General features: G+C 41.1%; 1 protein-coding gene across 1 annotated transcript in view; it reads left to right on the forward strand.

The window, feature by feature from the left end:
* Positions 1–19,234, forward strand: part of SYN2 (synapsin II) — a 147,054-nt gene extending 127,820 nt beyond the window's left edge. Inside the window, exons 11-13 of the mRNA XM_081901207.1 lie at positions 10,014–10,074; positions 14,519–14,759; positions 18,314–19,234. Of these exons, the coding sequence (XP_081757333.1) occupies positions 10,014–10,074; positions 14,519–14,759; positions 18,314–18,449 (438 nt within the window). The 3' untranslated portion in view covers positions 18,450–19,234. The remainder of the gene's footprint in view (positions 1–10,013; positions 10,075–14,518; positions 14,760–18,313) is intronic.
* Positions 19,235–21,972: the final 2,738 nt, after the last annotated feature.

Raw genomic sequence — 21,972 nt, forward strand, 5'->3', positions numbered from 1 at the left:
TCCAGAAGCCACTCAAGTAGTTTGCAAACTTTATGGAAAGCAATAGGCTCAGTCATTCTAGAGCCAAAGCAAACTGCAGTAAAGGGTAAAAGCAGCAGAGTCTGATCACATGAGTGTATAACCAGCATAAGTATTCATAGTTGGTGGTCATTTACTCCAAGGTCAAAAGAGAAAGAAAGAGCTCCTAGTTGTCCACAGTTTCTTTTTTGCACCTCTAACATGCGCTAACTGAGATCTGTTCTTAGATTGTGGAAGTCAATCTAATATGCTAATAGTCAAATATTTTTACTTGTGGAAAAGCCCAATAGATGAGTTTTGTTTCCTGCTCAGACTTTAAGGGCCTTTCCTCATGTTATGCTTGTCATGTGAAAACTACTGGAAGAATTTCAGTATAGAAAGTGCCTCCGTCATCTAGAAAGTTCCCATGCCATTGTTAGCCATTCCATGGTTGCCCACTGGTATGGAAACTCTACATGATGGAAGTGTTCCATATAGCTAGTCTTCTGTGGCCACCATGCAGAGGCTGTTTCCTGTGGCCTCCATATTTTGTAAATGTGTCATGGAGACTGGACCTGACAGAACTTCCCATCAGGTTTAGTTTACTACTGAACCAAAAGAAAGAAAAATGTTAGTTACTGACTTTGGTTTGATGTTCTTGCTGTTGTCCATCTGAATCTACCTGTTTTGCATGCATTTCATTTCAGCAAGCACATCTAATATGAAGGGACTCGGTTAACTCTTGCTCCTGGTTTGTGATTCAGAACTTCAGTTGAGACGATGAGCAATTATCTGTGTTTTTGTGTCTTATTTTGCTTTGATTTCAGCCATTGACTGTTTTGGGGTATCACAGAAACATCTGGGATCACAGCTTATTGATTCCTAAGCCTAGCTTAGGTTGAGCCAGAAAATGTAGAGCTATCATCATTGCTGTGACGTTTCAGAATAAGCAAGCAACTGATGACCACATACCATCAATCCATCCATCCATCCATCCATCCATCCATCCATCCCCTTTTCATTACTTCCTCATGTTAGTCATCACCTCTCGTGGTGATCAAGTCTGAAGGATGGGGATAAATTTGAAAGAGAATTAACTCCTGGAAGATACCACCCTAGTGCAGAGTGATTTGACTGTAGACCATAGTTCTGTGAATATAAGCCTGTGTGCCACTTTTCGGGTGGGGGGGGGAAGCTTCAAAGAAGCAATGGAAAAATAAATTGTGCTTATGGTAGTTGCTAAATGGCAGTAATTGGACTGAAGTGATATGATGCAGGTTTCAAAGATAAACAAGCAAGCAAAAAAACTATTTATATTCTCAAAAGGGGCCCACAGCAGTTAAACAATTGAAAAACTAAGTTTGTGGTGCACCTCAAATCAGCTTGTTCTTGGAGGATAGTGACTAATTTTTGTTTTAAATTTTGTCATGTTCTCCGAGTAAAAAATAATGCAATTCCACAGAACCAAGTGGAATTTTGTACTGTACCACTTGAAAGGCAACACAAAATTATTTCAGTCTCATCTAACCACATACAGTGACTAAACTTCATTGTAAAGTGGTTTTAAAAGAATAGCCACATAAACCAAAATAGGGAAATTACTTTCTTCTATAAAAACATTTTTCACATTTACCGTAGATCAAACTATGCTATCCTATGTAAATAGTTACTTGTTGCTGCTGTTGAAGATGAGATCATTTTCCAGAAAAGATCAGCAGACAAAAAGATCAGCACATTTATATTTCCTCTGCAGGTAGAAAATGAGGATGGGTGGGAATTAAAACTATTTTTAATTCTTAAGGAGGCAAATTCCTGCCCTGTTGTGCAGTGCTGATATTCATCTACAGAATTTCATTTTCAGATTTTCAGTACACGAAAGTGAATGGAGGTCAACAGCAGATTCTGAATTTCTCTAAGGGCTCTAAAATTATATAGATACTCTTAAGTGATTGTGAGGGTTAACTATTTGTTTTCTTAAGAACATAATACAAGCTAATAGATTTTGGTGCATTCTTTTAGTACTTTATGATGCAACTGAGGATACAGTAGCCCTTAAACATACTATAGTACATCAGTCAGTCACTACTGGCACACTGGGTCACTGCATCTGGCTGTTAACCAGAAGGTTGCTGGTTCAAGCCCTCCCAGGAATGGTTGCGGGCAGGATTCCCTGCATTGCTGGGGGTTAGACTAGATGATCACCAGTGTCCCTTCCAACTCTGCATTTCTATGATTCTACAATCATACTCTTTAGTACTTTAAGCATGAATTCTGTTTTGTAGGATTTCAAGTTACACAGTTTGAAAACCAAAGCCTACAGGGTCTCAAGTTCTCATTCAAAAGCATCTCTTTTATTTTTAACCTGTCTATCTATGTAGCACTTTCATTGTATCACTCAGCACTAACAAGAACACAGTTTAGCGGCAATCTCTGTTGCCTACAATCCTGTAGCTTCCTAAAATCCTAGTCATCATCTGTGGTTCAGGCAGGTGGCGTATCAGCCCCAGCACCATTCTGAGTAGAAAACCTGTCCTCTTGTACTGGTAGGAGAAGCTTCCAGGCTAAAAACTATTCTGAGTCTCATTTCTAAAAACACCTTTTGTTTTAAGAACCTTCAGATTTTAGCGCCATCTCGTGGAAATCCTGTTTTGAACAAGAGTCCTTACATTCTGTTTTTAGGGGCAAGTTTTAGCAAATTGAACTAGTTTATTGAGGGCTATAGAATACATTTCCAAATTGAATGAGCCAGAAATAAATTTTTGTTTCTGCTTATTCTGCTAGCTTTGATGGAGTGCTTATGGGCCATTATCCAGTGTCTGTGGTGTTGTTAAACTGATCTAAGCTGAATCAATGAAATCATAAACAGTGACTGATTAATAATAATAATAATAATAATAATAATAATAATAATAATAATAATTTATTATTTAAACTGAGCTGTTTGTGTCTGGGATCCTGACCTTAAACATTTGCATAAGCCAACCTATGCACTGGGATTTATTAACTGTGCTTAGAATTTGTTAGAAAACAGATCATGTCCTAATTTTCTACAGAACAATTTTGCTCTTGTGTTTGTCATTTGCCTGAGCTCCTCTGCCAAGGTCTCAGAGCCTGTCATTAGGATGCTGGAACTAGAACAAGAAATAATAATGCCTCCATGCAAGCAGGAAGCCTCTCTGGTTTTTTTGTGCTGCTTCAAGCCTAGCAGTGAGATTTCCCCCTGACCAAAAACCTGCATCTGAGAGTTTTGTAGTCCACGGATCAATGCTCTTCCATGGCATGCCAAAGGAGTCACAGCAGCTGACCTGAAAGTTCTCTTCCCATTTTCATAGTGAGGAAAGGGATAGTGACAGCTGCATTGAAAATATTGCAAAAGGTTTGCAATAAAAGCCAGAGCAACCACATTAGAAGAAATGGTGTGTTCCAGAGATTGCCAATTACTTCCAATCTGGGTTTTATTTTTCCTGGCTTCTCCATACTTCCACATCAGAATAGGTTTGTAAAGTGCCACTTTATACATGGCAGGTGCCCTTTGCATAGTGTTGGGAAAATATGTGCAAGGGTGATGTCTTCTATTTCCATTGTAGGAGGTACTGGGTTGTTTTAGCCTAGGGCCACCTGCTTGTGGAGAGTGAATGACAGTCTCAAAACAACTAGATTGAGGGAATCCAGCACACACACACACACACACACACACTGCAGGTGCTGACAGTAGGATACAGGAGAGTTACAGACATGGTTATTGCAAGCACACCTGCTGACTCAATGCACCAGCAGATGGAGCTGTTGTTACATGACAGCAAGATATATAGCTTAGTTCTTAGGGTGCTGTTTTTTCATTTTGCTTGTTTGAAGCTGAACTTTATGAATAATGAAAAGCACTTCTCAAGAACTAGGAGATCTGTTTCTTTACTGTTTAAAAGAAACCATATAACAATAATCTTGTAAATGAACATTTATCCTCTGCAGCATGCATGCAGACTATGAGATAAAGACATGATCTCTGTAGTATAACCTCTAGGATCTTCTGCTTCGAAACGAACTGCTGAGCAGAAAGATAGAAGACTGGAAGATGCTAATAATAACCAATGATTTCCCATTACACACAATACTGGTATCATATATAGTGGTACCTTGGTTCCCAAACAGTTTGTGGATGTTTTTCAGAAGCTGAAAATCTGATGTGGCTTCCGCTTGAGTGCAGGAAGCTCCTGCAGCCAATCGGAAGCCGCGCCTTGGTTTTTGAATGGTTTCGGGAGTCGAATGGACTTCCGGAATGGATTACGTTTGAGAACCAAGGTGCCACTGTACACATGATACTAGTATTCAGGTGGCCGAGTGCTCACTGGAGCAAGACGGTTTGAGCATTTAATGCCAATTCTGGCCCAGCTGCACAGGCTGCCAGTTAGTTTCTAAGCGCAATTCAAAATGCTAGTTTTGACCTATAAAGCCTTAAAGAGCTCAGGACCGCAGTACCTCAAGGACTGCCTTTCCCCATATGAATGGACCCTGACCCTGCCTCGTCTTCAGGAGGGCAGCAAAATGACAACGGGTCTTTTCTGCAGTGGCTCCCCGCTTGTGGAGTGCTTTCCCCAGGGAGGCCTGCTTGGCGCCTTCATTACATATCTTCTAAGTGCCAGACAAAAACATTATTCTTTCCCAGACCTGTGGCTAATTAAACAACCTCTGGCTTTTTAAAATGTGGCAGAGTTGTTGTTTCTGTTTGTTACTATGGTGTGTATTTTGGTGTTTTTATTATTGTAAACTGTCCTGTTATCCTCGGATGAAGGATGGTATAGAAATTTAATAAATAGATAAATAACATACAGATGAACAAATAAAATTGCATGCACACTTCACATGAAAGCTTATACCAAGAACAAACTTAGTTGGTCTCTAAGGTGCTACTGGACAATTTTTTTATATATTTTGACTGCGTCAGACCAACATGGCTACCTACCTGAATACAGATGAACAGTCAGTTGTTCGGAAAAGAAGCAATGCATCTTAATGGTATTCAGAGATATCAATTAAACAGGCTGTTTGGCAATTTCCTTGGAATGTTGAAGGCTAAGAATGGAAGAGAAGGCATGAAATAGTCCCATTTGCTGTTTAAACCTTATGATCCTTAAGCCTCAGGAACGTAAGAGTGGATGCCATGCTAACTGAAGCACAATCCTAGGTTCATCTAGAAGGCTGAAGATTGTTGGCATTGCCTTCATTCCCGGGCAAACCTTGTTGTTTTTTCTTTCTAGTATTTATGGTTCAGGCAGCTTCTTGCACTGGCCTCTGTGACTCCCATGCAGAATGGGATTCTGCTTGTTCTGTGGACTCTTCCTACTTCGGCACCAGCATAGGTACCTTAAACTAAATCCTTTGAACCGTGCCTTAGCACTCTTAACAGCATGGGCTATTAGGCAAACCTCACAGCAGAGAATATGGGCAGCTTCAGCTGCTGTAATTATTCTGAAAGTGCTTGGCTTCACACAAAGTATTGCAGCTATTAATATTCAAGGGCTAGGTTGGACAGACTTTCTGCAAATGTCAAGCGTACGTACAGAATGCATAATTAAGAAGCTGATGGCATTTAAATGTAATGATGAACAACTTCACTCAGGTCAGATCAGTGAGCCAATTTTTTTTAAGGATTATCTTGCTCATGTTAGTCTGGGCATGCAAACACCACATTTAGAATATATTTTGTCTTGTTTCTTCTTCATAATGTGCTGAACAAGCATACATTTCAGAAGGCATAATGTAGAACCTGCATTGCCCCTGTTACGCATGTTCCCTTTTAGGGCATACAGGACTCCTGTTGAATCTCAGCTAAGTGCTGGATCTTGAGGTTTTTTATCCACCAGGTGTTTTTTAGTTCTCTGGTTCCTCTTTGAACCTCAGCCTTATCGTTGGCATAGGTTTTTCTCTTAGTGGCACAGTTTCTATCTTTTTACCAGATCTGAAAGGCCTTCCTTTTCTTGTCAATCATGCATTCAATCTCACTGTCATCCTCATCAAACTAGTCCTGGTGTTTCTTGGTTTGGTATCCAATAGTTTGTTCACAGGCCACAATAATGGATGTTTTTAGCTTGGTCCAGTGTTCCTCGATGTTATCAGGGAATTCTGAACGCAGATGGTCCTTAAGAGTCATTTGAAAGCAATCCCGCTTAATGGGATCTTGAAGGGCTTGAGTGTTCATTTTGCACCTTGGTTTCCTTCCTTGAAGCCTGTGCTGAGGTATAATCTTGATAGCCATCGTGGAGCATATTAGTCGGTGATCTGTCCGGCACTCGTCATAGTACCACACTTGTAAAAGATAAAGAAACTATTGCACTGCACTGGAAAGAATATTACCAACATCTCCTTAACCGCAACTCCCCCGTAGCTGCTGAGGCCCTCTCACAAATTCCGCAAAAACAAGTTAGAGATTAGCTTGCAGTATCTCCAAATCTGGGAGAGTTGTGTACAGCTATTAACCAACTGAAAAACAACAAAGCCAGAGGACCTGATGGGATACCTGCCCAAGTCTTCAAAGTGTGTGGAATTAACTTACACAACAACTTCACAAGCTCATCGAAAAAATCTGGGAGAGAGAAGAGATCCCAGCAGACTTTAGGGCTGCCAAAATTATCACTCTCTTTTAAAAAGGTGATAGAACTGGTTGCAGAAACTATCAAGGCATCTCTCTATTAGCTGTGGCTGGCAAAATTCTTGCAAGGATGTTAGCAAACCGTCTCTTAACAATATCCGAGGTGACCCTTCCTGAATCCCAAAATGGTTTTTGGCCCTCTAGGGGGACAGTGGACATGCTTTTCACTACTCAACAGCTTCAAGAAAAATGCAGAGAACAAAACCAACCCCTGTATATGGCATTTATTGACCCGGCTAAGGCTTTCAGCACTGTAAATTGTAATGCCCTGTGGACTGTCCTTCTGAAAAAAGGCTGTCCAGACAAATTTGTGAACATCATTCGGCTCCTCCATGATAATATGACAGCAACAATCGCAGATAACAATGGCTCTCAAAGTGAACTATTCACAGTAGGATAAGGTGTTAAACACGGTTGTGTTATTACCCCAACTCAATTCATTATTTTCATTGCCATGGTCCTAAACTTTGTCAAAGGGAAACTCCCCACTTGAGTAGAAATCATATATCGAACAGATGGAAAGCTCTTCAATCTGAGCAGGCTGAAAGCAAAGAGTAAGGTTACCGTAACTTCCGTCATAGAGCTTCAGTATGCTGATGACAAGGTAGTGTGCGCACACTCAGAGGATGATCTCCAAACCTTCCTAAATATCTTCGCAGAACCTTATGAAAAGCTTGGCCTGTCGCTCAACATCCCAAAAACCAAAGTGCTGCACCAACAAGTACAAAATAAACCCTCAGCAGTGCCACAAATCCAACTCAATGGAGTAACGTTGGAAAATGTCGATCACTTCTCCTACCTGGGCAGTTATCATTCCACAAGGGCCAACATTGATGCCGAAATCCAGCATCGCCTGAGCTCTGTGAGTGCGGCTTTCTCCCAATTGAAGTGCAGAGTGTTTGAGGACCAGGACATTTGCAGGGAAACTAAAATGCTTCTTTACAAAGCTATTGTACTACCAACCTTACTATATGCTTGTGAAACATGGACCACTTATAAACACCATCTCCAACTCCTGAAAGATTCCATCAATGTTGTCTCCGAAAATTTTTACACATCACTTGGGAAGACAGGCAAACTAATACCAGTGTATTGGAAGAAGCAAAGATCACCAGTGTTGAAGCAATGATTCTTCAGCATCAACTTCGTTGGACTGGTCATGTTGTGCAGATGTCTCATTCTTGTCTTCCAAAGCAACTACGCTATTCCAAACTTAAAAATGGAAAGTGTAATGCTGGTGGTCAACAAAAGAGGTTTAAAGACTGTCTCAAGGCAAATCTTTAAAAATGTAGTATAAACACCAACAATTGGGAAACACTGGCCTGTGAGTGCTCCAATTGGAGAACAGCCTTTACCAAAGGTGTCATGGGCTTTGAAGACACCCAAACTCAGGACGCAAGGGAGAAACGTGCTAAGAGGAAGGCATGCTTGGCAAATCCACACCGTTATCAACTCCTGCCCGGGAACCAATGTCCCCACTGTGGAAGGATGTGTGGATCCAGAATTGGCCTCCACAGTCACTTACGGACTCATTGTTAAAACTGTGCTTATGGAAGACAATCTTACTCAGCTACTAGTGATCACCAAAGAAGAAGACTTTCATTTGTAAAACAAGCATGCTATTTTCAGCACGAGAATTTTTTTGAGTTGCATGAATTTCCATGACTATGACATCCGTCTAATTGATCATCGTGAATCAGAACCAATGGGTTCCCACTATCCCTCAGGCATGGCAGGCACTTGGCTGCAGAACCATTAACTTGGAAGCCTTTTGGCCACTGCTGATGCAACCTAACTGACTGGCTGCAAAGCACATGTGTTTCTTTTGGTTTGGCCTTCATCAGCAAGTGTGCTGTGGCTGTGCGATTGGCCTAAGGTGTCTGCAACTTCTGATGGCCATTTGATAAATAAGGGCTCTATGCCTGATACAAGTAGGGAACTGGAGTTACTAATTAGCGGGCAGCAAGTGCATCCGTAGGAAAGTGTGCAAGGGCTATTAAGGTTTCAAAATGCTTAAACAAAGCATGTATTTGAGGAAATCCAGTGACCAGGAAGTATGAGCTCGCATGCTGGGAAGCCTAATTTAAGGCAAAGGCATTTCCTTTTAGCTGGACTATATTAAACTTCGATTGTAAATCTGTTGGTTTGGTAAATATTTTAAACTTGAGATATTAATTACAGTTGGGAACGTTTGAGAAATTTAAACAGCCCCTTCATTTTCCCTTTCTGGCAACTTCAAATGCCTCAATATCATTTTCTTCAGCTCCATGGAAACATTGTGTTCAGGAAGTCTACCTACATAAGTGGACATCGTCTGGCAGAGGAAATTGTGACAAACCCTGAACTAGAATAGGTTTAAGTCCCTGTGTGCAGCAGCAAAAAAATGTTAATCTAGGCTGCATCGACAGAAGTATAGTGTGCCAATCAAGGGAAGTAATAGTACCACACCTGGAATCTGTGTCCAGTTCTGGGCGCCACAGTTTAAGAAAGATATTGACAAACTGGAACATGTTCAGAGGAAGGCAACCAAGATGATCAAGAATCTGGAAACCTTAGGAGGAACGGTTGAAGAAGCTGGGTCTGTTTATCCTGGAAAAGAGGTGGGAGGAGATATGATAGCTATCTTCAAATATCTAAAGGGCTGTCACATGGAAGAAGGAGCAATCTTGTTTTCTCCTGCTCTGAAGGGCAAGACCTGATGGTTTTGATTCCGCATTTAGCATCATTGTCTAGTTTGGTCCTGTGACAAAGTTCATTTGGGAATTACTCAGGGTTGCACAACTTGTGTTCCACCAAAACAAATTTAGTTTCGCAGGTAGGCCAGCCACAAAAATTGGGGAGATTTTTGAGCCATTAGTAGGCTATCATACATTGTAGGGGGGGGGGGGCGTGTTCAGCTTGATGGCAGCTAAAACAATAATTTCACAAATCTCAAGGTGTTCATGAACATGAACCAAGGCTTCAGAGTTAAATGCTTTTTGGCCTGGCTAGTCATTCTGAATGTAATGTCTATCATAAAAGACACACCATGAAATGTTCTTTAAAATACGGCAAAGAAGTAATTAGGCAGTATAATCTAGGTGTGTATAATCTAAATTTATTTCTGTTTTAAATTTTGCAAGTTAATTTAATTCTCCACACTATTTAGGGGGTTCTTGGGAGATTGAGATGCAATACTTCTCCAGAGCATACTGGCATGTGCCCTAAGAGATGACTTTTACTTGATAGGAGATTCTTAACATGCAGGAAGAGGCTTCCTCGAATGACAAAAACTTTCTCCTAGGTGTGATTCCTTATTGTAACCCTGCTCATTTGACCTCTCTTCTGTTTTGCTTTCCTCCCCGCCCCCTTTTTTTCTTTTGTCTTGCAGAGTGGATCACTTAAGGAGCCAGAACCAAACAAAGTCCCACCCCAGCGACCACCTCCTCAAGGTTGTTTACAGTACATTCTCGATTGTAATGGCGTTGCAGTAGGACCAAAACAAGTCCAGGCTACTTAAATTACTGAGACCAAAAGCAAGGGTTAAAGCCAAAAAAAAAAAGAGGAATCAAACAATACCAGTTTTTGTGCAGTTTTTGCATTGTTTAAGTGCTGACCTGGACTGTGTTTTTTCTATGCAGTGTCAACTATACTGTCTGGTTGTTTATCTGTTCCTGTTTGTGTTGTAATGCTTACTTATGTTTCTCTGTATAACTTGTGATTCAGGGCTGTTGTCAACAGTGTACAAGAATTGTGCCTCTACCAAGTCAGTGAGACTGTTTATTATGGATGGCTAGACAGGTTTTTCTTTCTTTCAAGTATTCTATATTGTGGGGTAAAAAAGACTAACCAGCCCAGGTTGAAATTTATATACTTTTGCTTAACTCTGTGAGTACGTGCATTATATTTGTTTGGTTTTTTTAAAAAAAAAATGTGCATGATTAATGTAGAAAGGTGATTATAATATTTTTTTTAAGTCTCATTTAATAGTATGTTGAATGAGGCATCATTAACTTTTGAGTTCATACTTATAGGCAGTGCTTTTTGTGGTAAAAGAAAATGAACTCCTGGAATTCTTCTCTTGATAAAAGTGCAGGGGGTACCAGCACAAAATGGCTGCCTAGGGCAGCAAAAAAAGTGTGACAGAATTCTGTACTGGTTTGTACTGTCGCAAAAAAGTACTGTTTATAGGTATCATGAAAGACAAGTGCTTTATTTCATTTATTTCCTATGAAATATGAGAGAATTATTTCCAGAAATACATAAATATCCTTTATTTTCAATGCAGATTTTTTTAATTTTAAAATCTGCATTAAATTATTAGCCTCAGTGCTATAAAAACGGGCCACTTACGTGCAATATTGATGCAAATGTGAGGGTACTGAATGTGTTTAAGTTCAGTGACAAAGGTTCTCTAGTGGTTATGAAGTAGCCATCTGGTCTTGTACAAAGCTAAATCAAGTGTGTTTACTAGATATTCCTTATCTACAAAATTCAGGTAAGCTACAGCTGTTTGTTAGAGGAAGTCAACAAGGCCATTAAAAGCCTTGCTAGATTAATCATCACCTTTTCCAAATATTGGGCTAGCCACATGTTTTTTTTAAGGATTTAAAAAGTGTGTGGTACATGGACTCAATGTGTGGTTGTGCTGTTGTATATTAGCTGAGGCTATAGCCAAGTAATTAAGATGCAGCTGTCATCTGATCTATCATTCTGAGCGTAAGCAACAGCATATATGAAAGTATATTTAACATATGGCTCAGAACAAGTAAAAAGGTTTAGGCTTAGAAGTTCACATTTATGACTCAAGTGTGTGTAAATAATAAATCAAAGTGACCCGGCGGGTTTTACTTTTCCAAACTTTCTTATAGCCATAATTGCTTATGACTGTCACATAACCAATGGCTATGTGCATAATCTTAAAAGCAATATCTAGGCAGGGCAGTTAAACTGTTATGGAAAATCTAGCCTGTAAACGTTAAAAGGTGCACTATTATACTAGCTGTGAGCAAGGCAAAGGATTGTGTTTTGTCAGTTAGAATCCCATACTAAGGTAAATAGCAGTCCCTAGGTTAATACAAACAATCCTGTTTTCTTGTGAAACAATGCCAAGGTCTGAATTTATTTTCCTTGCAAACACTGCCAACAGAATTATAGCTCAGTTACCAAGTGGTTTTATTTGTTCTGTTTTGTTTTTAAATTCAGGCTAGTGAGCTGCAAATTTCACGCTGCTTTTGATGGGAATTTCAGTGCTTGTTGGGCATGCCACGGTGTCCTGCCCGTTTTTAGTCTATTATAGTATCATTCCGCTTTTGTGGTCATTGTTTCTGGTTAGTGATCTCTTGATAACTACACGGATGATTTCGATTGTGTAGAATGAGTGCATCCCCTTCAGCCTCAGGTTCACACACGCCCCTCCTCACCTCCAAATCTCAACCCAAGTGAACAAAACAGCCTCCTGCCCTGAGGTGAAGAAATGAACCTACTGACTGAATGCCATTTAATATCAAGCCATGAGTGTTCTTTTGCATGTAGTAGTCTGAGTATTTACAAATGCTTTTGTGCATTGTTTACGAACTCTGTGTGTGCGTGTGTATGTGCGTGTGTGTGTGCACACGTGTGCCTGCAGACCTCAGAGAAAAAGAGCTGCATCCCAGCAGGACTTCAGTGCATTTATTGCAAAAGGTCTTCGGAGGGCACACACTGGTTACTTCCTGCCACAGATATTAAGCAAGCCAAAATGTCTCTGCATGCTAGCATGCTTAGGTGCAATATTGTGGGATATAGGGAACTGATATTTTGCAGTATAGGATTAATGTTCCAGGGGGTTGGTGTGTGTTTGGTTTATTTTATTTTCCCCTTTCCTTTTCTTTTTGTAAAAGCTTTTTTATTATTGTTGCTGCCTTTTTGTACCAAACCAGCTGCAAGAAAGTGAGCAAATGCTGAAGTGTGATTGCAGTATATATTTTGTGAAATATCTTGTACAGCTTAATGTGCAATAAAAAAAAGTTACATCTGTCTTCAGTGTATAGTTTCTGGCATATAAGCCTCAATATTTAAATGGAGAGGGGGGAAAAGTATTTTCTACTCAGCAAAGAAAAGCTAAACGAGAATGTTTGTTTTAGGGTGCAGAACTGATCCGCCTCAGTAAAGCCACCCAGATTCAAAATTCCACCAGTCTCCTGAAAATAGAACTGGTTGGTCTTGAACTTACTTCCGAAAAAGACATAAGCCCTATACATGCTGCACGGCATGTTCAGGAAATGTGTGAGTGGTGGGGTTGGAATCATACCTGCTTGCTCCAGCTATGTCCTGTGCATACCCAGTATGGCTTTTGAACAGACCTACATGCATCGAAAAGCCAATCTGCATATACAGCTTGTTTACATAGAAAGTCAGCTCACAAACTCTCTGTTGAAATCGGTAGGCCGTGGGGCAGAGCCAGCAAGCATGATCTCAACTCCTCATCTATGAACAGGCGTAGTTTCATTTGAGTGGAAGTGTCTTACTCCTTGAGCCTATAAGTCTGCCCTGTTTGCAGTGCACTGAGGCACACATGGAATTCCTCCTTAAGAGAGTTTCCCCATCGCTTTGCTGAAGAGGTCATTTCTGTGCTTGCACGTGAATGGGAAAGCCCTTGGAAACAAATAGCTGATAAGTGGGACTTCTCCTAAGTCAGGCCATGGGTGCATCTAGCTCAGTGTTTGTCTACACTGACCAACAGTGGCTGTCTAGTGTTTCAATCAGGTGTTGTTCCCTGGAGATGCCAGGAACTGAGTGTGGCATACAACGCATATGCCCTGCCACCGAACCACAATCCCTCCCTAGCCCAGTGGAAAATTTATTCCTCCCCCTCCCCCCGCCATATTACCAACATGGGGCATGGCTGATTTTGACGGGAAATGTCTCAGTTCCCCTTGGGCTCATGGAACTAATTTCATGATCCTTTGGTTCCAGGCCAAGGAATTTCATAATGCCAGTGTTGGTGCAATGCTACGCTGTGATATAACAGTGGAGTACTTATCATAAGCATTCATATGTTGGTGTAATAAGTCAAGCTATAAACCCATTTAAATGCACCTCAGAACATTGGACCCTTTAAGATCACTGTGACTAAATTGGTTCCCCTTCAGGTAGTCTAGCTTAACTGGTAGCCTTACAAAGGTGAAGCAGATGGCATCTGGTGAGATATACTCAATGTACTTTCAAGCACCTGCAGTTCTGTCTCAGCTGCATACTTAATAAACATGGAGCTACACCGGATTGATATTTTCTGATAATTAAACAGTGGCTACTGCTGTAAGGGCACATGCTTTGTGTTTTTCATAAAGGCTCTTTAGGGCCCACTGAGTAGCCACTGCAAGTCTATGGCATTTAAATAAGCAAGAACAGCAACAAAAATCCTAAACCCCACCCCCCGCCTTTAGCAAGAAATCGTGTTGTTGGTTTACATTACCATTTGCAGAACCAGCTTCTTTCTAGGCATAGCTCCCATTGCAATGGAGCAATAAAAAAATATTTCTTACCATGGAAGTTCAGAAACAAAATAGAGAAATGCTGCAATGAATGTAGCTTGTTGTGGGTAGTTATTGCCCTGTAACAATCTCAGATATATATATATATATATATATATATATATATATATATATATATATATATATATATATATATATATATGTTACCATTAATACTTTTTTTAGGGCACCTTGGTATCAGTATGGCACTTCCGCAAGTTACATGGATTTATGACTAATGGTATCAACAGCAAAGATGTGGCTCGCCTATCCTAGTCACGCTGAACTTTATTGGTTCCAAGTTTATATTTATAAGTGTTAGATATAAGAGCTAGTACAAAATTACTGATGCATTATGAAGTTTTTCTTGTACTGAACCTAGGGGGCCCAGTGCAACCCCAAGGAATGCAATCACAAAGCCAGGAGCCATTGCAACCACAGCGTGCGTTCCCTCCGGGGCAGTCAGCAAAGCCCTCGAGTTCCCTGCCTCCACGTCCACCGGGCCCTGCAATTCAACCACGTGCTCAGGCCCCAGGTCCTTCAAGCGCTGGGCCACCTGCGGACACAGAGACGAAACCCTCCACAGCTCCGCCACAGAAACCTCCAGCACATCCGCAACTGAAGTAAGGCTTTTCGTTTATTTTCTCCACTCTTGTTTCATATGCTTTCCTTTGCCAGTGAGGTTTGAATACAATCTGTACAGATACCCTGTGGTGTTGTTGTTGTGAGAATGTAACATCTTTGCACCAGGTTGACCTGAAGTAGGGAAATTTCCAACAAAGGCAATAACAGACGTTGAAAAAGCTCTCCGGTAATTTGCAATACATGCAGATTTCTGCTGCCACGAGGCCAAATTTGATAATGGGTCATCCTCTGTTTCTGCCCACCAACCAAAAAGGCACTGACTCATTTTTGAATGTGCTGTCTGTAAGTCAGCTGCTGAGGAAAAGAAGGAAGCCTTATCTACTTAAACTTTTAACCTTTCAGCCACTCAAACAACAACAGATTTTTCAGTTTTAAAAGGCTGCTCCGAAAGTCCATGTTACATTTTTCATCCAATTTTTCCCCAAAAGCTCCAAAGCTATACGTAAGCATGTGTAGGGCTGTACCCAGTCGATCCAAATGCAGAAAGAGAAAGACATACTGTGTAAGGCCAATAACACAGAAAGAGAGTAAATTGGCCATAGTCAGACATTTGGTACCTCGGACATTTAAACCAATGCCAGTCACGTGTTCAGTGCCAGTCTGAAAGAGACTCTTCTACTCAAGTAGGGGGTTTTCCTTGACAGAACACTGACTGATGGGCACCAACCTACTGAAATGGGCTATTGTTTGTACCAAATGCCTGGATATACAACTGTTGGTGGAGCAAGAAAACCAAGTACCGTAATCTGCAGTTACATCGCACAGCTCTGGCCATATTGGAATCTTACATAATGGCAAAGAATCTTTGCCTACACTATGTACAGCAGCAGCAAGGAAACAACAGCATTAACAGCACATGCGGTCTTGCCAAATAATGTGCAGACAGATTGCAAACTCAATATATATTTATCTATTATAAAATGCATATCCTGCCTGACGCTATCCAGCTTTCAACAAGAATTAACAACTAACAATAAGCAAATTATGAAATACAATAAATAGCAAATAATTAAAACAATAGCAATGCAGTATCCTTAATGCACATGCAATACAAATTCTAAAATGCCTTCGGTTATGCTTGCAAATATTAAATTCGTGATTATTGAACTCTATACTACTGTATATTTTCCCTATAGGGCAAATAGCAGCTGGCAGGACAGGAACTTAAAACATGAAGCAAACACAATCTAAAAACCCCAAGTACAGTTATTAACTTTAAAAATGCAAGTGATCGTGCTCATGGATCTCCTACCTTAATCTCCCCATTAATGAGATTAAGTACAACAGCTTGGATACTAAGAAATGTTAAATTAAGAGGATTCGTGGAAGGATCATGTGCCTCTCTGGAGGTTGGGGGGGCTTCCTGTACAGAAAGAGTATGATCAGCTACATATTGTTTTCAAAAAACAACTGAATTTTTGCCTTCTGAAACAAAATGGAAGGAACACGGAGGAAATAAAGGATGACAGACATGATTAGCCCATCATGTAGAGCTGTTCCATAAAAAAAAGTATTTGAACAAAAAATGTGGCTATTCTGCAGTAAACACCTACTGTGGAATTATGGAAATGCAAAACGGGCAGGTGTGAAGGTGGCAGTGGAATCCACATGAATTGTGTCTCCCCTCCCAAAAAAACCCCACTCCTTTCATTATTTTCTGAGACCGGCTTATCTCATTAGAATACACATAGCTAAAGTCTTTGCTATATCAACGACTGTAATAGCATAAGGAAAATAAATTTGAATGAAATATTGGCCTGGAACCTTTCTAATGGAAATAGTATAATGTTTTATTTCCCTGTTTCATTTTACCTTTATTCTCAAAAAATCCATTATCCAGAGAAAGAGATTTTGAAAGTCTTCACTTGTATCCCAGTCCTAAGCAACTGGGCTAGTGCCATCTTCCTGCCATGCCAGAGTAATACCCCTGGAATTGCCAACATAAACCACAGCTTGGGAAGTTGCCCTCCTAACTGAGATCAGCATGTCCCATCCTAATCCTTTATTTCCTTTGATGGGAACGTGTTAGGGTCTTTCCTGAACACTTGAAAACTGTATGCATGTGGTGTGCCATTGAGCCTTCCTTGACAGGCTCGCAGCCTGAGTCACAGGCTTATTCCCATTCATATTTTAATTTTCAAATATGAAAAAACAAACATACACAAACTCAAATTGCCAATGGGATTAACTGTACTCTGTGCATTTGGCATGTATGTGCCTTGCATTCTCACCCACATGCTCTTGCTTAACATGTGCGTGCAGGTTATTAGCCCATGAACAAATATTTAATTAGGCCGTTCATTTTTGAGTTGCTAATCAAGTGAAGCCTTGCTTTGCCTTTCCACCGCCTCCTTTCCGTGAACACTAAACCCAAGTACAATGCAAACGAGAGACAGAACACCACATGCAGCACCGCTTGCTCTGGTTTTCAACAAAGTTTGGGGTTGAAAGCAGATGTTGCCTTGTGCTGAGACAGAGTACAGGAAGCGCAAGCAGCCTCACAACCTTTTCCTTCTACTAGCCTTAGATTTTATAGCAAAACTAAAGCCCAGCAGTTTTGCTACTGTCCACACTCTGCATACCTGCATTCAGTCAAGTCCTATCAAATTAAGAAATATTGTTCCAGGGAAGTCGCTTTAGGAATACAGAGCTAAACTGAATATATTTGTTCCGAGGTGCCATTCAGCAGCCATTTTCTGTTGAGCTGGATTATAGAATCATAAAACTGTAGAGTTGGAAAGGGACCATGAGGGTCATCTAGTCCAACTCCCTGCAATCCAGGAATCTTTTGCCTAATGTGGAGCTCAAACCCACGACCCTGAGCTTAAGAGTTGTATGCTCTACCAGCTGAGATATCCTTACATTGGATGCAATCTATAAAAAGTAAAGCGTGTTTAAGGCTGTAATCCTAAACACATTTACTAGGAAGTGAATCCCATTGACAACAATGGGTCTGACTTCTGAGGAAACATGCTTAGGATTGTCCCACACATCCCACTGAAATTAATGTAAACTAAAATTAATTAAGTCCTCAGGACTGCACTCCTAAACCTCTGAGAACTAAATGCCACTGAAATGAGTAGAACAGGTTTCCAAATAAACATGGTTAGGATTAAGCAACAATTCCATTCACTTGAATGGGACTCAAGCAGTCCATTCTCCTAGAATGTATGGAGATAATTTTTGGTCCGGAATTTTTTTGTATGCCCTGATGGACAAAATGATTCATGTGGATTTCTGTGACGCCTTCCCCTGCAATGTGTTGCGTTCTGGGTGATATTTCCCAGCACAATGCATATACATTGCCAAACAGCTGGTCATGGTGGTCAGGTCTGAGTCTGCATCCATATCTCTGCCCAAAAGACATGATCATCTGTGACAAAGCTAACAATGGTGACCAGAGAAGGAGATATGGCGGGCAGAAGTCTATATGTCCTGCTTCCATTGTATGACATGGTAAACAGAATTCTGAGGTATGGCTGTAACAGACAACATGCATTGATGTGCATTTTGCTTTGTTTTTATCTTGCAGCAAATCACAGTCTCTGACCAATGCCTTCAACTTCACTGAGTCATCCTTCTTTCGGTCATCTGTGAACGAGGACGAAGCAAAAGCTGAAACCATCCGAAACTTGAGAAAATCCTTTGCCAGCCTCTTTTCCGATTAGCCATATAATGTTTGGTTTTGTGCGTCTGTAACACATTTCAAAGTTTACCGTGAACATAATTTTGCAAACATAATTTCCTTGTGAATGACCCTCCTTTGCTGTTCCAAGTGTTGTATTAAGCAATATGCTGAACTATTTTTAATAAGGGACTATAATGAGATAGACTTCAGGTATGGGGGGACGACGACACCCGGCTTTTTTAAAAAGCCAGAGAGGAAAAGCTATACAGCAGAATGCTTAAAGTCCTCATCAACTGTGATAATGTGGCCTTACCGTGAAATGCACTAGGTCATCACATTGGACTCCCCTGTGTGAAATCATTAGAGCAACATGCCATTACATAGTGAGTTTTCTCCAGCATTCAACTCACTGCATGTTTGTTTGTTTGTTTGTTTTGTTTGTTTGTTTCAGGTGTTTTGTTCTGCAAGGGTACAGTCTTTAAACCTGCTTTATTGCCCCCAGATCTTTAGGGTACAGCTTCACAGGGCTGTTTCCTGTTAATCTCCTTCACCTTGTGAGTAACTAAAGCAGTTTTCTACCCCAGCAAGCTTTCCATCAAATGAATGTATCGTTCTGATATGCTGCTAGGAGCAAACCTTGGAATGAACCATTGTTCTAGAGCTTTGTGTCTATATGATTGTATCCCCATATGTCTGTTAGACAATTTTTTGCAAACTGTTAATGGTAGCCTTCGATTTGTAAAAGACCATGCATGACCTCATGTTCTCCATAGTTCCATGTTACCTTCCAATAAATGCAAAACCCTTTGCCTGGCAGCAAACACACTTCTGCAGGACTGGTCTGCACTGTGGTGTTGATTTCTCTAACAAACAGCCCAAATTAGATGGCAAAGCATTATTTTTCTCATTGTCAGCCGTACTTATTCATCAGCCAAAAAAAAATCTATCTCTGTTTCGCAATACTTGACAGAAACCACGCACTTCTGGACTGTACGGTTGCATTGCTGAATACTTGTCGGTACACATGCACTTCCTGCTCTAAGAACCATAGATTATGTTCTACTCAGCACCAGATTATAGGACCACACTATATCGTGATGCATTGTACTCACACATCCTCTACCACTTTCCTTTCGTGCTAATCCCACTGAATTATAGCATGCCTGATTCTTATGCTAGCCATGCTTTGCAGGAAATAAATGTTTTAAGTTTGCTTGCTCTTGAGAGCATAGGTGCTACTGTCCTGTTCTGTGGTACAGCAGACTTATTCAAATGTACGCCACACCAAGCCAAATGCAGCCCACCAACCATCTCTAGTGGCCTAGAATGGGCTTGCTGCCTGAGTGTGCTAAAGGGAGGAGAGAGCAGTTGTCAAGTACCCAGTAGACTGTAAAGCTAGTAGGCTGCATGTGGCTCTGTAGGCTCAGATCTGAGGGGCTGTGATAAAAGGAAGAGTCCTTGGGTATCAGCTACCAAATTGTTTTTCCTTCCGTGCAAACTCTCCCTGAGTACATAATTGCATGGAAAAAGTGATGTGTGGAGCAGAGGCTGTATTTCTGTGATCATAAAGGTGGCAGAAATGACATCCACGGTTGCATTTATTTCTTTTTACAAACATATCTAGTTTCATGCTATAGATGTACAGTGGTACCTCGGGTTAAGTACTTAATTTGTTCCAGAGGTCCGTTCTTAACCTGAAACTGTTCTTAACCTGAAGCACGACTTTAGCTAATGGGGCCTCCTGCTGCTGCCGTGCAATTTCTGTTCTCATCCTGAAGCAAAGTTCTTAACCCGAGGTACTATTTCTGGGTTAGCGGACTCTGTAACCTGAAGCATCTGTAACCCGAGGTACCACTGCACTGTACATATCCAAGGACAATACTATGAAGCAAAATCTTCTGAGAAAAGGACTATGCTGACTATCCCAAGGCTGAGGGCAAGTCTGCCACAGGAAGCAGGACAGGCCTATTTACACAGAAGTCTTGTCACACTAGAAAAGGGAATCTGTAGCATACTTTTATCCTGAGGGTTAAGCCAGCCCTAGCTGTTCCCCAGTGCCACATTGACATTATTGTTTGTTTGTCTAACTTGGGGTTCTGTTATTTCTAGTGAAAAGTTATTGCTTTGATTCCCACCCACCCTTTTTTCTTAAAGGAGGCATCCAGAGATAATAAGATACAGTGCCTAGTCCCTCGATTTCTCTCTGCTTTATGATTCCAATAGGAGATAGCTTTAGTACACCAGCTACATAACTGGAGCATAAATAGCATTTAAAGTTTTCATAAGAAGCTTGTGAAAAGCATTGCTCTGTGCAGTGTTGCAAGTTGCATTGCAGCTGTACTTTCCGATCTAGCTCTAAGAAGATAGCACAAAGCAGTTGCAAGGGCCAAAGGGAGGGGGGAATTCTGAATTCCAAATAAAAGATTTGCCATCAAAGTCCAAGAAATCAGAAACTTCCAGCAGCCAATTCAAAAGGTCTGGCTGAATATTTGTTTTAAGAAGCCCATTTCAGTTTGTACATAGCCCAACTGAGAATGAAACTTGCTTCTGAAATTGATGAACAAAAGGTTTTTGAGCCTCTGGGCCAGGGATGGGGAACCTGTGGCCTTCCAGATGTTGCTGGACTGCAACCCCCATCATCCCTAACCACTGGCCATGCTGGCTGGGGCTGATGGGAGTTGGAGTCCAGCAACTTCCTAGGTAGTAGTGCAGGTCTTTGTACCAGTCCCTGTAGGGCAGAGCATTTTTGTGCTTGCCCTCAAACTGGCTTTCAGGGGCAGCTTTTTCTGCCTAGCCTGTACTAGGCTGTACAGGTGTGCCATATCGATTAATTTGCTCACATTTTGGCAGGTAGGTGTGTGAGCTGGAAGGGCTGTATGATATCATACAGCCCTTCCAGCTCGCACACCTACCTGCCAAAATGTGCACTTTTAGGCATATTCAACTGTTGAATAAGGAAAACATTTGGACCTGCCCTGTCTCAGTAACAGACAGTGCATGCCATTTTGCACCCTGAGGTGAAAGGGCCGGAGCCTCCCTTACTTGGGTTGTGTGACAGGTTCCAGAAATATCTTGCAGATTTCTAGTAGGGCAGGCAAGGGTGCTGCCTCATGACATTCCACCGCCTGAGGCAGCTGCCTAAGCCCACCTCGTAGGCAGGCCAGCCCTGCTCAGTTACCAGGAGTTTTGTGGCCCTGAGCAGGGGTTGGGATCAAAAAGTCTCCCTACTCAGAACTCAGGACTCAGATAAGGGGCTATGATCAGGTCATGCCCTTCCCCTGGGCCCTGTGGCTCGCCTAAATTAGGTGGAGTTAGTGCTGATCCTGCATAACATCTACAGTCTCTATTTAGATCTGCATTGAATCAAATGTGGGCCTAGTTCATCCCCACATATTTCAGTCTAGCCTGAGGTTCCCCACCCTGAGGCCACTTATAAATGACAACAAAGGAGCAATTAGATCTCCCACAGAAGTTCCAAAAGGACCCAATTGTTGATCAGTTTGCTTATTTTGTTAACAACTTTTACACACCTCCTAATAGCAACATTTAAAATAAAATATTCA

Source organism: Podarcis melisellensis (genome assembly GCF_964234715.1).
Source record: "Podarcis melisellensis genome assembly, chromosome: 2".
Lineage (NCBI taxonomy): Eukaryota > Metazoa > Chordata > Lepidosauria > Squamata > Lacertidae > Podarcis > Podarcis melisellensis.